The sequence below is a fragment of the Embiotoca jacksoni genome, unplaced genomic scaffold (genome assembly GCF_022577435.1).
Source record: "Embiotoca jacksoni isolate LCO1_2020_lvr unplaced genomic scaffold, fEmbJac1.0.p SCAF_17, whole genome shotgun sequence".
NCBI lineage: Eukaryota > Metazoa > Chordata > Actinopteri > Embiotocidae > Embiotoca > Embiotoca jacksoni.
Window position 1 is genome coordinate 2153964 of NW_027185307.1, and position 16730 is coordinate 2170693.

A 16730-nucleotide genomic window follows, 5' to 3' on the forward strand; every position below is an offset into this window, starting at 1 on the left:
CATGCTATTGTAAGACTTCTTCTATACTTTAGACAAAATGATATTTTTTGGACTTGACATGCATAGCTCCAGCAGGAATTGAACCAACAACATTCTGACAGAGAGGCACCAGCACTAACCACTGCACCACTGCACCAGTGATTCTGTGACTGTCTTTTGTCCTTTTGAGGACATGCTATAGTATGACTATTATTTCATATTTTGGACGACAATACAAAGTCATACTATAGCATGTCGTCCAAAATATGAAAAAAAAAGTTTAATATTTTGGACGACATACAATGTCTGCGTCAATTTTGGTCGCATTTGAATGAATACTTATAGATGGTGGAGTTATAGGTTGCACTGAGTCAAAGATTTGTTTCAATGCTGTCTCACTCCTGAGAAGATAGATGGTGCAGTGGTTAGCACTGAATCCTCACAGTTAGTAAGTTTGGGGTTCAATCCCCCACCCTTTGTCATGACTTAAAAAATAAAATCATACGTAACTTCTTGAAAAACATGCAGTAGCATGACTTTTGGGTCACTTATTGGCCGCCACGCCACGGGCACACCGATCGACGAAAACGTATTACTTTGATAACTTTTAATTCCGAACATGTTAAGAGTGCACAGACTCAATTTCAAGTCGGTCCGACAAAATCTGGAGGAGGAATTCGTTAAAGTACAACACGTGTGAATCACCAAACATGGCTACTAAATTAAAAATGGCGGACTTCCTGTTGAGTTGACATAATGGTGCGTTGGAACTTTTTTGTACATCTCGGTGTGATACACATGTCCACCTAATTTCGTGCACGTAGGTAAATGTAGCTGCCAGGACATCTGTTTAGGGGGCGCTGGCGAGCCATTTGGCCACGCCCACTCACAACTCCACTAAAATAGGACATTTTTCGCCGGGAGAGATGGGTGTACCAACTTTCATGAGTTTTTGAATACGATAAAGCCTCCAAAAAGGCAATTAATTTGTAACAACAAGGACCAAAAAGAAAAATAATTCCTTGAATAACAATAGGGCTTTCACACCATCGATGCTCGGGCCCTAATAAAGCAAAATAAGGTATTTCAGCTTGTTAAAAGAACTCATCATTTAAAGCTTTTGGTTCAGTACGAACAAGAAGAACAATCAGCCTGGAGGAAGTACTATGACTCAACAGGGAGCAGCAGGAAAGGCAGAGAGGAAACCAAATCAGAAAACTTGGGGGCATTAAAGAGGAAGGAAAGTATTGAGGATGAACAAAATGTACCATTTAACACGGGAGAAATAAAACTGCTAGCAAAATGATGAGATATGTTACGTCGTTAAAACATTAACTTGCAGGTCTTGCTAATATTATTTAATAAAGTATATGAAAAAGGGAGACCTTTGTTTGCTGATGATGGTGCGTTGTGGAAAAGTAATGTGGAGCATTTAAATTAGGACACAAGAGGGGATTCGACAGGTTGAAATGAGGGCGACCAGGTGTCCCACTTTAAGGTTTTTATTCCTTGTCCCACATATTGGGACAATGTCTTACATTTTGATTTACTCTATTTGTCCAAAGTCAACACCGCAGAGCATAAACTTTTCTAAAATATGTCCGGGCATATTTCTGCAGAATACAGTGGAACCGAAAACAAACGCTTCCCTCATATGGGACAGGGAGACGCTATTTGACAGAGAAGACGGTGGACATAAGCACATCTATTTATCTAACATTTCTGTTTTTTTCTGTCAAGATGGGGTGCTGAGTGTACATTAATGAGAAATAAAATGAACTTTTTTGATTTTAGCAAATGGCTGCAATGAAACAAAGAGTGAAAAATTTAAAGGGGTCTGAATACTTTCCGTACCCACTGTATATAGATAGATAGATAGATAGATAGATAGATAGATAGATAGATAGATAGATAGATAGATAGATAGATAGATATTTACTTTATTAATCCCACAAGGGGACATTTTTTTTTCGCTACAGCAGCATTGATATCTCCTTTCATTTCATTCTCCAGATGAAATATCAACCAGACAGTGTTTTGGCCTTCTATAGCTAATAAAGTGTTTATATATATATATATTATAAATCTATTATCTATAGATATATACTACTATAGCGAAACAAGCGCAACACCTCAGGAGCGTTCGTTGCTGCATCGTGTGTTCCTTTCGCTGTTTCCAGGCGGGCGGGGCTTGGGTGGGAAACACTCATTGACCGGGTAACAGAACCCGACACAAGCAGCCCGCTGACGGAGCCCACCGCCAGGGGGCGCTGCGCACCGCCAGGGGCGCTGCCCACCGCCAGGGGGCGCTGCTGCGGCTGGTGGGTTGTTGTAAATGTGCTCAGCTGCGATTCCAATTCAGTGTCCCTCAAAGTCCTAAATACACATTTATTACACATGAAGGAGGCTATAAGTCAACATGTCACACACCGAGCAGGAAAAGGAAGTGGAGGAAGATAAAATTAACTTAAATTAAGAGAATAGAAGCTGAAATAGCAGAGAAATCCAGCACGAGGTTAACATTTGTAACAGGAAGTGACGCAAAACGCTCACCGTGACGTCAGACGTTCGCTCAAATCCGATCCCTTGCTTCAGGAGTTCCTTTAACCTCGATGGTCTTCGAGAGACACGAGGACATGGACAATTCATCACAAAGGTGTTTCAGTCAAACCTCGTCTGTTAACTTCATTCCAACTCATTGAAACATTGTTTACACAATTTTATTTAAATTTATGGTCCATAGACCACATTTTTATGAAATAGAAATAAAAAATGGAGTAAAAAAGAAGCCAAAATTGTGTATTATTTGTATGATAAATAAGATCATAGGAAAATGTCTTTATGCCTGTCATAGCTTTGAAACCATTTAAAATAAAACAAATGTGTCTGGTTTGATATTTTATAAAGCGTAATATATATATATTACTACCCAATTTTTGATCAAAACTTTTTTTTAACTGGGTCACGGAAGACCTGATCACATGCGGAGGGTTAACTTACAGGAAGTCGAATAATGAAGATTAAAAGTTTATTTCAAATGCAGTCAAAGATTAAAATCTTCCACCAATAAATCCAAAATAAATCACAACAAATGTCATTTCCATTTTTTTTATATTTATTGCTTTTAATTACAGGAAAAAAAACCCAGATCAACAATTTGCATGAAATCCAAATTCCGCTCTAGAAATATATTTGACCTTTCCAGTACGTGGATATCAAAGAGTACAGTAAACAGGGCGGCCGAGGGCGGCAGCACGGGGACCCTTTACAGTACAGCATTATTCAAAGCACAGAGTACACAAGCACACAGTATGTACACCAGACTGCCCACCGGTCGATCCCACAACTCAGCAGGATCTTCAAGTCTTCAACGAAAGGAAGAACTTTGTTTATTCGGGAAAACAGTTTTGGGAACATGAATAATGTTTGAAAGTCCATCAGCAGGTTGATTCAACACATTTACATCAAACATCTCGAACCATCAGGGAAACACAGTGTGATGCATAGATCAATATTTAACTAACGCACTGACAGTAGGCTGAGCAGACACACACACACACACACACACACACACCACACACACACACACACACACACACACGCACACACACCACACACACACACACACACACACACACACACCACACACACACACGCACACACACCACACACACACACACACACACACCACACACGCACGCACACACACACACGCACACACACCACACACCACACACGCGCACACACACACACACACACACACACACACACACACACACACACACACGCACACATACGCAGCGCGTCCACCACAAAGCCCTGAAAACACCAACGAGCAGAAATCAAACATCATCAAACAGAAATCTGATGGCTTTTACAAAATTAAAAAAAGAAATCAAACGATTTAGTGTCATCTTCAGAGAAAAACACAGAAACACATCCTCCTAAAGTAGATGTTCAATCTCATCTCATAAACTCTCATATGGAACCCTAAACTATTCAATATTAAATATCTAAAATATTACAAAACAAACATAAATATAGAGTGAAACCTAAAGTTTTATGGAAAACAATTCAACTTGGAGTAAAATGCGAGCAGAGTTTTGGAGCTCCTGCCGTTTTCTTTTTGTCTTTATAGAGTTTGTGTTGTTGAGCAGCTGACTGGCTTTAAAGGGCAGGTTGGCAGTGATTGGCTGAAAAGGTCCAGAAGGGACAAAAACCGCTGTCATGAAAAATGACATTTAAATAGTGACAGTGGGTCTAATGACATCATTAAATACAGACTTTTATTTTAAAAGAACATTTAAAAAAAAAAAAATCCGTAATAAAAAGCTTCTTTTTTATACGTGAAGTGTGTTGAATCGTTTCATGTCTTGTTTTTATCTGCTGAACACTTTGGGGCTCCACATTCTCCCTCGGCTTCGCTGCGTCAGGTCCGATCGGGCTACACTATGACGGCTCTGACACATAATGTCATCAGCTGTCAATTATCAGCTGTCAATCATCTAAAAAAAACAGAACAAAACTGTTCAGCGATCAAAACGACAACACTTTCAGATTCATTCAGATCCAGAATCAGTTTTTCTCTCCACAGTTTACATGTTTGTTGTTTTTTGAAGCTTCAAACCGACAATCGGGTCGTTTCCATCCAACTGCTTCTGTTCATTTCCATCATTGAACCACCAAGAATCCCTGAAGGGGCCACGGTGTGAACTCCTCCTGGTACAACGGTTAACGTTTCTGCTCCCGGTGCCTCCGCTTTTAATCTAACTCACATCAGATATCTTCTACAACCAATCAGCTGCTGAATTAAATAAAAGACGTGAGTTCAGTCGGACCGGCGAAGACGCGACTGGACGACGTCGTGCGTTTTTAGTTTGTTTGAAGCAAACTGAGAATCCTCAAAGTTTTTTTTTCAGGGCGAGTAAAGATAACGAGCTTCATCTGCAGGAGAGCATGAATCTACCGATGCGTTCTGCCCTGGGTTTAGACTGCAGGTTAACGGGGCTGAACAGCTGCTGTGTGTCAGGTGCTGTCGTTGAAGATCTCCTCTTCTCTTCCTCCTAAAACACTGAGGGATCTCATTCACTCCAAAACATTAACCCTAACAAGCTGAAATACTAAAGTTGACCAAAAAATACCGCCGATCAGGTCACAAAGCCATGTTTACGTCAACTTGGTTGCCATGCCGACTGCTTCAGTGCACTTTAGTGTTCCAGCTTTGCTATAAATGCATCTCACCGAGTAAAACTACGATTAAAAATGTGAAAATCATGATAAAAATGAATTTACAAAGCAGCAATTACCTTCCAACCAAACAGGTATCGAGTGGCAGAAAAAGCATGAAATCCATCTGCTCTGATGGCGTCAGACGTTTCTGAGGTGTACATTCAAAAAACCCTGAACAGACATACACATCCATTTCCTTTCCTTTTTTTTGATTCCTAATCTTTGAAAACTGCTGTACAATTCAGCCACATGGTCAAATCCTCGGTGAACAGTCATAAGGAGGAAAAAGCATTAATACATGTCTCCTGTAATCCTTTACAAAGAAGTGGAGAAGAACTTTGTCAGCTGAGACTGAAGTCTCACCTTTAAGGTAAAAACAAAACACAAATCTCTTTTCTTCCTAATAATTAAGTAATAAGTTATTTGTTTCCAACCCTCAGTGCAAAAATATCAAAACCAAACTGAAAGGGACGCGACCGGGAGTCACGCTGACTGCGCCTGTGTGCGGGACAGTTCATCATCACCGTGGCAACAAGATGTTTACAGACTATGTCCACTCGGCCCTCGGCGGGTCGCTCCTTCTTTTTTGAGAAAGTGTTTGTTTTTTGTTGTTGTTGTTGTTTTTTTTCTTCCTGAAGTACACAGAAGCTTCGGCACAGTGCTCACACACGGTGAGGAAGGACCGTCGCCATGGGAACAAGACCCGAGGAACTCCTCTTCACCCCCCCTCCTTCCTCAGTCGGCGTTGTCGAGTGATTCTGAAATGTGGGACGCTGCGTACTTTAACCGGAAGCCACCTGCCACACACACACACACACACACATATATACACACACACACACACACACACACACATATACACAAACACATACACACACACAAACATATACACACACACATACACACATGCAGTCAAGCACACAAAGGATGGAGGATCAGTGAACGTTACATTACTGAGTGCCTTAAATGACGTCACACGATGTTTCTGTAATGATTTAAACAGCTCCGGTGTGTCGTCGGTTCCTCGGACCCACAGAGACGGACACAGTTGTACATTGTGATTGTTGTGTTACTCGGCGGTGGCTGTGATCGCGGTGCGAGTGCCCTCCTCTGGTGTGTGTGTGTGTTGGCTAGTGGAGCGAGTTAAGCAGCTCTCCACTGTTATCAGGCTGTAACAGGCTGCCGACGGAGGCCGGTTGTAGCGGTGCCGCTCGGCGGTTTCTAGTTAATAACGGAACCACCGACATGCAGCAGCGAGCTGACACGGCTGAGCAGGAAGTGGACCGGACCAACGGTGTGACGCAAAAAATAGATCTACGTAATATCTAATGAATCTAAAATTTACTGCCAGAAATGCAAAAGCAGTTCATGACTCAGGTGATTTTGCTGAAGTGAAGAAAGTGGTCGGGGTCCATCTTCCTTCTAAATGTTCTTAAATCTTAAAGGCACCGCTGGATGTTTCGGTGCTTTTTGCAGTGATTGATTTTCGGACCTGGAACCCGCCCGACTCCGACAACACTGACGGAGCGAACCCAGCGCAGCTGAAATACAGGAGCCCTAACTTCTCCTGGTGGGGGCTGAGTGTCGGGCCGGATGTCGGGCCGGCTGTCGGCCCGGACGCCCGCTGAGTGTTCTGCGGGAGTGAGATGTTGCTGCCTGTGATGTGTCTGTGTTACCTTGCTGTGTGGCGTCGATGGAGGGCTGGTTGCACTCCTGCGCGTAGTGGCCGCTCACGCCGCAGTTATAACAGGACACGTTTCCGTTCTTCTTGTTGACCCCCCCTCCCGCCAGCGTGGCGGCGGGCAGCAGCCCCAGAGGGTTCGGGTACACGTGCTGGTAGACGCGCTGGCAGAACGACGCCGCCGGCGCCATCTGCTGCTGGAGGCTGTAGCTGGCGGCGGCGGCGGCCACGGCTGCAGCCTGCGTGCCCAGCATGTGCGATGGCACGTCTGCGTGGTTGTGGGTGTGGAGGTACGGGGGAGGGTGTGCAGGAGGGGGGGCGGTGGGGAAGAAGGGGGGCAGGGGGGCGGCTCCATTGGCCTGGTGAGGAGGGTGGGCCTGGGTGAGGTAGCTGTTACTGCACAGGCTGGTGAGCTGGAAGAGATGCGGAGGAACGCTGAACACCTGGCGGGCCGCTGCTGCCATCTGGTGGGCGGGAAAGAAGAGCGGCGCCTGGCAGCTGGAGGCGGCGCTCACGCTGTTGTTGTTGCTGCCTCGGCTGCCGCAGTTGTTATGACAACCACAGGTCCCGCAGCCCATCGGCTGCTGCTGCTGCTGCTGCTGCGGTGGGGTTGGCTGCTGGGGGGCCACTTGTTGCTGCTGGCTTTGCTGAAGATTAATGGGGTTGCCGGGGACGACGGAGGCACTTCCACAGGAAGCGCTGCTGTTGCTGTAGGATGTACAGTCGCTGTGAGCCGTGCTGTGAGTCAGCGCCGGGCTGGGGCTCGGGGCCGGGCCGGGGGTGTGCGTGGGCACGGCTGGAGGAACGGCGGCTTGTACGTGTCCAGGAGAGGGCGCTATCCCAGGGGCCACCGGCGCTACGACACCGGGCATGACGGAGGTGGGGACGGGGGGCAGGGTGTAGGGAGAAGGCATGGCAGGCGGTAAGGTCAGACCAGGGTGCTTGGCGTGTGAAGTCTCCACGGAGCCGACGCCGGCGGGGTCTTGGCAGGGCAGCAGAGGAGAAGAGTAGGACGCGGGGCCGGGAGTCATCGCACTCATGGCTCTGACGGGGGCCTGGTGGGGAGCCTGCAGAGCGCCCGGACCAGACCCCCCCCCCGGAGCTCCGTCAGCTGTTTTAAACCTCTGGACCAGAGGCTGCACAGCAGGACTTACTGGAGGGAGGAGGCCGATTGGTGGGATCCCAAAGGTCGGCAGCCCGTCCCTCTTCTCCGGGTCTCCCACGAGTCCAGGACCCGGGACGGCTGGAGGCACGAGGGGCATCTGCATCATCAGAGTCCCCGACGAGGGCTTCCCCTCGGGGACGACGCTTTGGCTGGGAGGAGGGACCAGCGGGAGCCCGGAGTCCGAGGCCCCGTTGGGGAGCACATAGGGCAGAGGGTGCATGAAGGACAGCGGGGGGAACTCTGCGCTGGTCTCCGGGCACAGCGCCTCCATCTGATGGTTGTTGGAGGACAGAGGATGGACAGAGGACACCTCGCCCACCACAGCTGGCTCGGTGCGGTGGGGGAGGAACATGTCGCGGCCCGGTCCTTTGCTGCAGTCATCAGAGTGGCTGTCGGTGTCTGAGAGACAGAAGACGGTGAGAGAGCACGAAGACGAACCATCGCACAGTTTGTGTGTTTGTATTTGTGCCCGTTTACCTTTGTTGTTGTCGTCCTCGCTGTCCAGGCTCTCTCCTCGGTGCTGAGGGCTGGATGGAGAGCTGTAGCTTTCTGAGGAAGTTTCACCGAACGTATCCGGACCAGAACCGTCTGCAACAACACGAAGGGTCAAAACTACAAACGACTCAACATCAGAGACGGAGCATCCATCTAGTGTGGCTGCATGTTCCTCTGATGGTGAGTCAGCAGGAGGAACAGCAGAGAGCTCAGCTGCTGCAGATCACATCGCGTTCACGTCCACGGACTGATGCTACTTTAAAACAGACCGAGACAGAAGCGGTGATCGCGGACATGAACGCAACCCTCCACATCAGCAGGATGAACCGCACGGAAAGACGAAGTTTAACGATGTTCAGAAAGAAGTGAGCAGGTCGAGCTGCAACAGGAGCAGAGTGGAAGATGACGTCTTTTCTCTGGAGACGGGACGGTGCTGCTGCTGCACCGTCGTCAGCCTTTCACTAATCTGTCAACGGCGGTGGAACCTGCAGAATCCAACAACTTCCTCCGCTGTCAGCGAGGACGTCAACGAGGACAGCGAGGACGTCAGCGAGGACAGCGAGGACGTCAGTGAGGACGCGTCGTCAAAGTTAATAAAAAGCTGCGAGGATGAATAAATAACAGTGAAACCGTTCCGACTGCAGGCAAACCGGATTTATTTCACCAACCTATCTGCATTGGTTGCCGTGGTAACCACACCGTGAGATTTTTCTTGATAAACTGTCACGTTTCGAAAAGTTTCAATCCAGTTTTGCGGGGACAGAAACAAAAGACACGTTAAGAGTGAGACGAGAAGTCCAGTCTGAAGCAGCAGAAATCCAAACAGTCTGAATGTGGTTTGGATCCGATTTGGAAAAATCTCACTTCATGTTTATTTTATTCGTCCGGACGCAATCTGGATACGACCGGCGGTCAGAACTCGGCGCGGCTCTTCGACCCGTGTGGTCCCACTGAGGCGTCGCTGCTCTGTGGACCTGCTCACAGCCATCCGACACACAACATCCATCCGTCCTCACACTCACCTTTCCTCCGAGGCGACAGGCCCGGTACCAAACCGTTGGTCACAAACATGGCCGCCTTGCCCTTCGCCTTGTCCCTGAAAACAGGCAGAGATGAAAGAGAAGCAGTCAGAGTGACGACGTACAGACGGACCGTCACTCAACATGTTGGTAAAACGTTTGTGTGACGGGCAGATGAAACAGAAACGTCTCTTCTGATTGTGGTTTCCTGAACGCTGACGCTCGCCGGCCTACCTGTCGGAGGAGGGAGGGACTCGGCTCTTGGGTTTAGCGGCCGCGTGACTTCTCTTCTCAGAATCCTGTGAGAAACATCAGGAGTCAGATCATCAAGAAGCATGTATTGTAATATGGAGTATAAATAGAAATAATTAACGGACAATATCAGTGAGCATCAGAATTGTTTTACTCCCTAATATCAGTATCGATGCTCGAGGAGCTCGACATTAAACCTGTTCACCAGAAAGTAGCAGGATCAGTCTGCAGGAGAGAGGTGGTTTGGGTTACACATTTTGTAATCACAATAATAATAATAATAATGAAAGTAAAGGCCTTTGTGGAGCCCAAAGGAGGATGTACCTCCAAAAGAGACGTCATAAATAAAGTGAATTAAAACCACTGAGCTGGATAAACTTTCTATATTATTTAGAATAATAACTGAGATCCAGCAGACGCTGTGTTAAAGCTTTATTATGACAGAGAGAGACGGAGGATGTGCTGGATCAGCAGTTCTCTCCCTCCCTCCCTCCCTCCCACAGAAACTAAAGGGAGCTGTGTATTTGTTTGGCTTATGAGTTTAAAAGTCAACAATCTTCCTCCAGAACCGGAGACTTCACCTTTAACGATGATCCCACCGTGAGTTACACCAATAAAACCGAGCGGGACAAAGTGCTGGCGGCAGCAGAAGATTAAATCCAACATATAAGACGCGAGTTTATTTATAGCACTCAAACTGGAACATTGCAGTCCGACCCAGTCTGAATGATTCTGATTATTTAAAATTTATATACATATATATATATATAAAAAGCTGTCTGGACAGAATAGAAATGATTAGAGTCCAACATGTAATCAGTTTTATCTTTACAACTGAAGCACCGTGAAAACACAATAAAACTGGGCCACATGCAGTCTGTCTTTTTTTAACTGCATGTTGCTCAGAAATAATCTTCAGTATATGATCCCAGTGATATAAATGTTCGTTCAGTGTGTTCAGATTATTTGTATTTACATTGAAGGCAGAAACCTCCACTTCCTGTTTCTGTGCAGAGGAGCCGATAGTCGATTTTATTCTAAGCTGATGATCATTAAATCTTAAAAGGACTTCCGTAATAAACTGATGTCCAATCAGGATCTTGATCCTCTGACGACATAAGGGTGCCCTTTGATTGGTTGTGTATGAATGAGGAAACGAGATGTTGTGTCAGACAGATGATTCAGGTCTTGTGATGAACTTCCTGAGATGGTCGTGTATTTCAGTTGAATGCAGATGAGACGGTAAGAAGGAACTTTCTCAATCACCCGACACACTTCAGAGGGAGGAAGATGGTGAGAGCAGCAGTGGGAGGAGCTACTGTTCTCCTCACCTGCTCAGGGTCCTGGCTGCTCCTCAGCGTGCTGCTCTTCTTCCTCCTCTCTGCTGGGCCGTTGAGCTCTGCGGTGTGACCCCCCCTCCGGACGTCCCCCTGGGAGCCTTTGGCACCAGACAGACTGTCAGAGAGGAGAGGGCGGCTTTACAAACCAACATCTCTGCCTGTGTTCGTACTCATCATCTACTTTCTGGTGACATCCTGCTCTCACCAGACCGTCTACTCACGTCTGACATGGACTCTTGGACCCGGGCTTCTTCTTGTGTCCCTGAACGTACGACTCCGAATCTGACAGAAAAAAAACCACACGTTACAGAGCGGACCGGATTCAGCACAATTATACCTCAACATTTCTCACTTGATGTTCAACAAACAAGGTGGAAAGTAAAATGATAGATCTGCAAAGAACATATTCAGGATGAACAAACTGGAGGAGACAGAATAGCAGCAGATATGTGAGGCATTATCATCCCTTTAGTATTAATTATTAATAAAATAAAAGTCCACTGAGAAGTGGGCAGGTCAGATCAAAGCACCAGTTCAGGTCAGATGTTGATAAATCATATTCTCATGAACAATAGTGATATGTTTTCTTTCAGTCAAAGGAAGACCAACATGTCCCGTGTATATTTACAACACGTCACCATCTCATCAAACCGACAGCTTCAGAAAGGACTTTTTCTGATGCACTAATTCTGGTGGCATTAACAGGTCTGCTGCAGAGCACGAGGCGGCCGGAGCTGTGGCTCCTGCTGATCTCAGGCCTGCACACCACGACGGGGCAAATATAGCTGTGAAACATGAGGATTTGAAACGGACTCCAAACGACCTCCAAAAATAAAACGGCAGTTTTCATGGCGACTGTGACACTGCAGCCGGGTCGGCCGGGGCTCCTTCGCTTTGTGTGTCCGGACAATCAGGCCTCATTCAGCCATTAGAAACACTCTTGTGGTTTTCTTTAGTCCTCTCTCTCTCTCTCTGCTGCTGCTTCTCTCCACAGGAACAAAAACAGCACTGTGGGAAATGAGTTGTAAAAGAATTTCACTCCTCACCTTCCTCCTGACTGGAGGCGTCAGAGCAGTCTCCTTGGTAGACCTTCACCGGCTGGCAGTTACCTTAAACAAACAACAACAACAAAAAGGAAGTAAACCATCATGGAAATGACTGAATGTGATAATAATAAAAATAACTGGATACACATTGATGGGTATACTTTAATTAATGTTATTATCTACTTTAGTTCAACTCTGTAGCAAACATAGTTACAACTATTTTTATTATCAATTAATCTGCCGATTGTTTACACAATTAATCGATTAATCACGACTTCAAATGTCATATTTTGTCCCATAAACAGTCCAAATCCACAACGTTTTACATTTACAATAACACGAGACCAAGAAAATGAAAGTAATTCTCAAATTTGAGAGACTTGAACCAGCAAATGTTTTGTATTTTTTCTTGATAAATTACGTAATAAAAAAGCTCTCAACACAACAAAGACATTGATGAAGAATGATTCACGTCATGGAAGACACATTCTTAAGGTTTTGTCTGCTGGTCATAAACAACAACATGCTGCTCATCACATTCTTACTTTTTTTTATTTTTATTTGTTTTTAACTGATTTTGCAGCACATTTATTTATGAAACTGAAAAAACAACACTGAGAACTAAAACTGCTTGATTGCCGTAAGCTTCCTGAAGTATTTTAAGGGTCTCCGTTGCAGATTTCCAGAGTTTGAAACAAGATCTGATGTGCGTCTTCTAGTCACGTCCAGGTTACAGCTGCTCTGTTCTCTGTGCACGTCATGGTGCTGCTCACCGTTCACGCACAACAGGAACAGTCTCTGAACACAATCACCCTCGTACAATAAGGAAAAAAGAAGCACAAGTTTTAAGGGGAGGAATTCCTCTGAAAAGAACTTCTTAGTCTGATACTCACATCTGCAGCAGGCAGGTTTAGTGGAGTAGGTCGAGTCACAGTTGAAGAAGCTGCAGACTTTTCTGGTCTGTCTGAAACGTGGAGGAGCAGACAGGAACTTTTCCCTGGAGGAGGACAAGGCAGAAACAACACCAGTTAATCTGCCGGATCGGCTTTTTCCCCCTAAACATAACCAATACAACAGGATACAACAGAATACATACTTAGACACATTTTAATTGTAAACACACACCTATGAAACAAGTATTTAGTTTCCTTCAGAGTTGAGTGATCAGGGAACAGCGAGGGATGGACAATGAATGAGCTTTCTGAGAGTAAAATGAAAATGAACTTCCCTTTTTGAATCTATAAGCAGGAAGGAATCATACGATAATCATCATTTTTCATGCTCAAAGAATTTGCTGTATTTTTCCAATATCGGGCTTCATGTGGCCGTGATCGAACCGCACCAACACAACGGTCCCGAACATGCAAGGAAATCTTAATGACCACAAACTTCTACAACCGTCTATTGATGTCTCTTGCAACAGAGAAACAATGCAGTTAAATTACTGTTACAGGACATTAGTGTGGTTAAAAAAAAAAGAACAAAAAAAGTTAAATAACAAATTAAAATCTGTCCTATAAAAGGGGAGAGACTCCAAACAGAAGCAGCAAAGATGATTGTGCTGCAGCTGAGCTGTGGGCGGGACCATGATAAGTTTCACTTTCCTCAGTTTCACTTCACAGAACATGAAACTGGTGGACAGAACACTGTGTGTGTGTGTGTGTGTGTGTGTGTGTGTGTGTGTGTGTGTGTGTGTGTGTTACACACCAGAAAAGAAAAACAACCTCTCAGTGTTTGACTATCCATCCATCAATGACAGACTCACACTATAAGCTCCCTGTCTAGCGTGGCCGACACTGTGTGTTGCGGGGAGATGATGCTGTTTCAAAGAGATAATAATATAACCCGAGTGACGCTGTGTTGCTGAGATCAGAGGTTTTCTAACTGTGAGGTAAAGAGGAGCAGAAAGAGCCCAACGGGAGGTCAGTGACTGCAGCTCGTCCTGAGACACAGCAGAGTGAAGCCACCTAAAATCCACCAGCGCCCGATTGCCACAGCTGGTGTCAAACATTACACACTTTCTCTGAGTCATCACTCCATTAAACCTCAACACAGACAAGAGTGCAAATTACACTTCCCGGGTCTGTCTTCAAACATCCATAAATCAGATCATCCTCCAGCATAACAGTAATCAGTGGATGTCATCCACCAAACACAACTAACACAAAGAATAATAATAGCATCGTCTATAACAAAGTATAAACAGTGTATAACACCTTATAATTCTGCCGACGGGAAGCATCTTAATCATGTGACAGTCAGCGGGAGGAATGTAGTCCAGATTTATTACAGACAGGAAATGACCCTGAAAAAGGAGGTTTTTGGGGTAAAAGGAGACAGATGTTGACCTCTCGTTCTCAGAGAACAAAATAAAAAGACCAGTCAAGGCTGCAGTTTGCAACGTTTTCATCTGATCTGATCTGAAACAAGTCCATCAGGTCCAGCTGGATTATTTTAAAACTCTGTCCAGCCATGAAAACGCCCCACGTAGCAGGATGACGTGTCGCTGACACTCGTTACAGGACATCTTCCTCCTGAGCTGCACTGCCCCGTCTTATAGTGGACACACCAGGTGAATTATGGGATGAAATGAGAAGTACCTGAGGTTCTTCTCCACCTCCCTGCTCTCGTACTGGTCCCCCTGGTTCAGAAGTCTGAGAATGCTCTTCTCAAAAGACTCGGTGCACTGATCCTTAGGAAGCTGCAGACAGGAAGAGGGAAGGTGATGTTGTCATCATCGGTCTTCCAACAACAAGCAGGGAAACTGAAGTACTTTGTGTATAAACGTATGTAGTAAACGGATTCAGTGGTGCTGGTACAGTGTGTTAGGAACACATTATTTTACTTGTGGCTGGATTATTTAAATCCTTATTAACAAACACTAAAGGATTTTGATAAATTGCCGCTGTTCGAGATCACATGTACACTGATAAACTCACTAATATGTGATAATCTAATTGTACCTTCAATTTCAGGTGTGTATTACATTTGTATGAACTCATTTTCTCCTGTTCTTTAGCAGCTAAACATTTTGAAACACATCTTGGTATCCAAATATCTGGTTTTCATAAAAGGCAGGAAAAAAATAGGTCAAATGAGTCTTTTTCCCTCGCGGCTGTTTTGAGTTGTCGTAGCAGGGAAAGCACCGGTGTTTCTGATTAACGCCACCGACGGCGGCTCCGCTGCATTAACGTGTCCCAGTAAGTTCTGGCAAGCACAACAGCACAAACTGAAACTGAGGCGGCGACAGCAAACCTGCTCTTCATTAACTGGACAACTGAGCTGTTCCAATAGAGAATATATCCGAGGCCGGATCTCCGACCTACTCTGACCTGGACCTTCATTTCGCTGAGTCTGCATTTTGCCTGTATTAGTCAGTCGCTCCAGGATATTGAGGTTTTTCTTGTTATTGTTGCGATCAAACATGTTTGATTTTGTTTGATTCTACGATGTAATTTCCAGAGTTTTATGTCAGTTTTTTTTGCATAAAATTACAGGAATTAGAAAGTCGAGAGAAATTTTTTATTTTTTTCAAGCACTACCTGATAAAGGAGTGAATATTTAATCACTTCCTTCGATAAAAATCATGCATCACAGAAATATTTTAGTTCTCATTTTTTTGGTCTATTTATTTATTGAACTAAAAGTTACCAAAGAAAATCATAAAAAATACATCGCTTTTATAGTTTTATGTGGTGATGAAAACAGCAGCAGAGCCTTTCTGATTGTAAATGAGGAGTTGTTGTTAATAAAGTGAGTTTGGCTTGAAAAGATTTACTTTATGTCATTGATACTTTCAGCACAGATTGTGCTGACGTTTTTTTACGGAAAAGTCGCGTTAATTAAAGAAAAATTGCAAACCACCGCAAATATTGCGGAGTTTGCTTGAATTTGCGTTAATCATTGTGATCGCAAAAATCAAGATTTCTTGAAGGAGCTAATTAATACGTCCCAGTTTGTTATCCAAAATGAATCTAGTTACAGGAAATGAGAGATTTTCCAGACTCGTCTACATGTGATCACATTATGAGGATGGAGGCAGCATGAATCCTGAATCACTCTTTGGTAAAGAACTGGGCTTCCTCTCATCTGTACGAGCAGTTGGAGTTCCCAGAATTCAGGCCGTTTGAGGCTGGATGGCAGCAGGTTGGTACGTTCAGTAAAAGGTGGTACCTTCAGAAGGAAGTTCTCCAGTTCCAGATGGGTTTTGGTCACACAGCTGGAAGAAGAGTCCGACCACTTCACCTGAAACACAGCACAGGACATCTTCCATCATTACACTGACTGGGAGACAACAGCAGCCTCAGAGAGAGAGAGAGACACAGACAGACAGACAGACAGACAGACAGACAGACACACACACACACACACACACACACACACACACACACAGCAGTAGGACCTAAACACAGCAGTAGGACCTAAACACAGCAGTAGGACCTAAACACAGCAGTAAGACCTAAACACAACAGTAGGACCTAAACACAACAGTAGGACCTAAACACAACAGTAGGACCTAAACAC

The 16730-nt window shown here is 45.1% G+C and overlaps 1 protein-coding gene across 2 annotated transcripts in view; it reads right to left on the reverse strand.

Annotated features, from left to right (window-relative positions):
* Positions 1-3082: 3082 nt before the first annotated feature.
* The window catches only part of zcchc2 (zinc finger, CCHC domain containing 2), a 28850-nt gene continuing 15202 nt past the window's right edge, over positions 3083-16730 (reverse strand). The window contains exons 4-14 of one of the 2 annotated variants that reach the window (XM_069151251.1): positions 16380-16451; positions 14807-14907; positions 13100-13203; positions 12207-12269; positions 11382-11442; positions 11152-11275; positions 9803-9867; positions 9572-9645; positions 8532-8642; positions 6885-8453; positions 3083-6005 (exon numbers count right to left, since the gene is read on the reverse strand). In XM_069151251.1, coding sequence (XP_069007352.1) covers positions 5944-6005; positions 6885-8453; positions 8532-8642; positions 9572-9645; positions 9803-9867; positions 11152-11275; positions 11382-11442; positions 12207-12269; positions 13100-13203; positions 14807-14907; positions 16380-16451 — 2406 coding nt within the window. In that variant the 3' untranslated portion in view covers positions 3083-5943. Of the gene's footprint in view, positions 8454-8531; positions 8643-9571; positions 9646-9802; positions 9868-11151; positions 11276-11381; positions 11443-12206; positions 12270-13099; positions 13204-14806; positions 14908-16379; positions 16452-16730 lie in introns of both variants that reach the window. The other variant, XM_069151249.1, reaches the window with a different exon arrangement.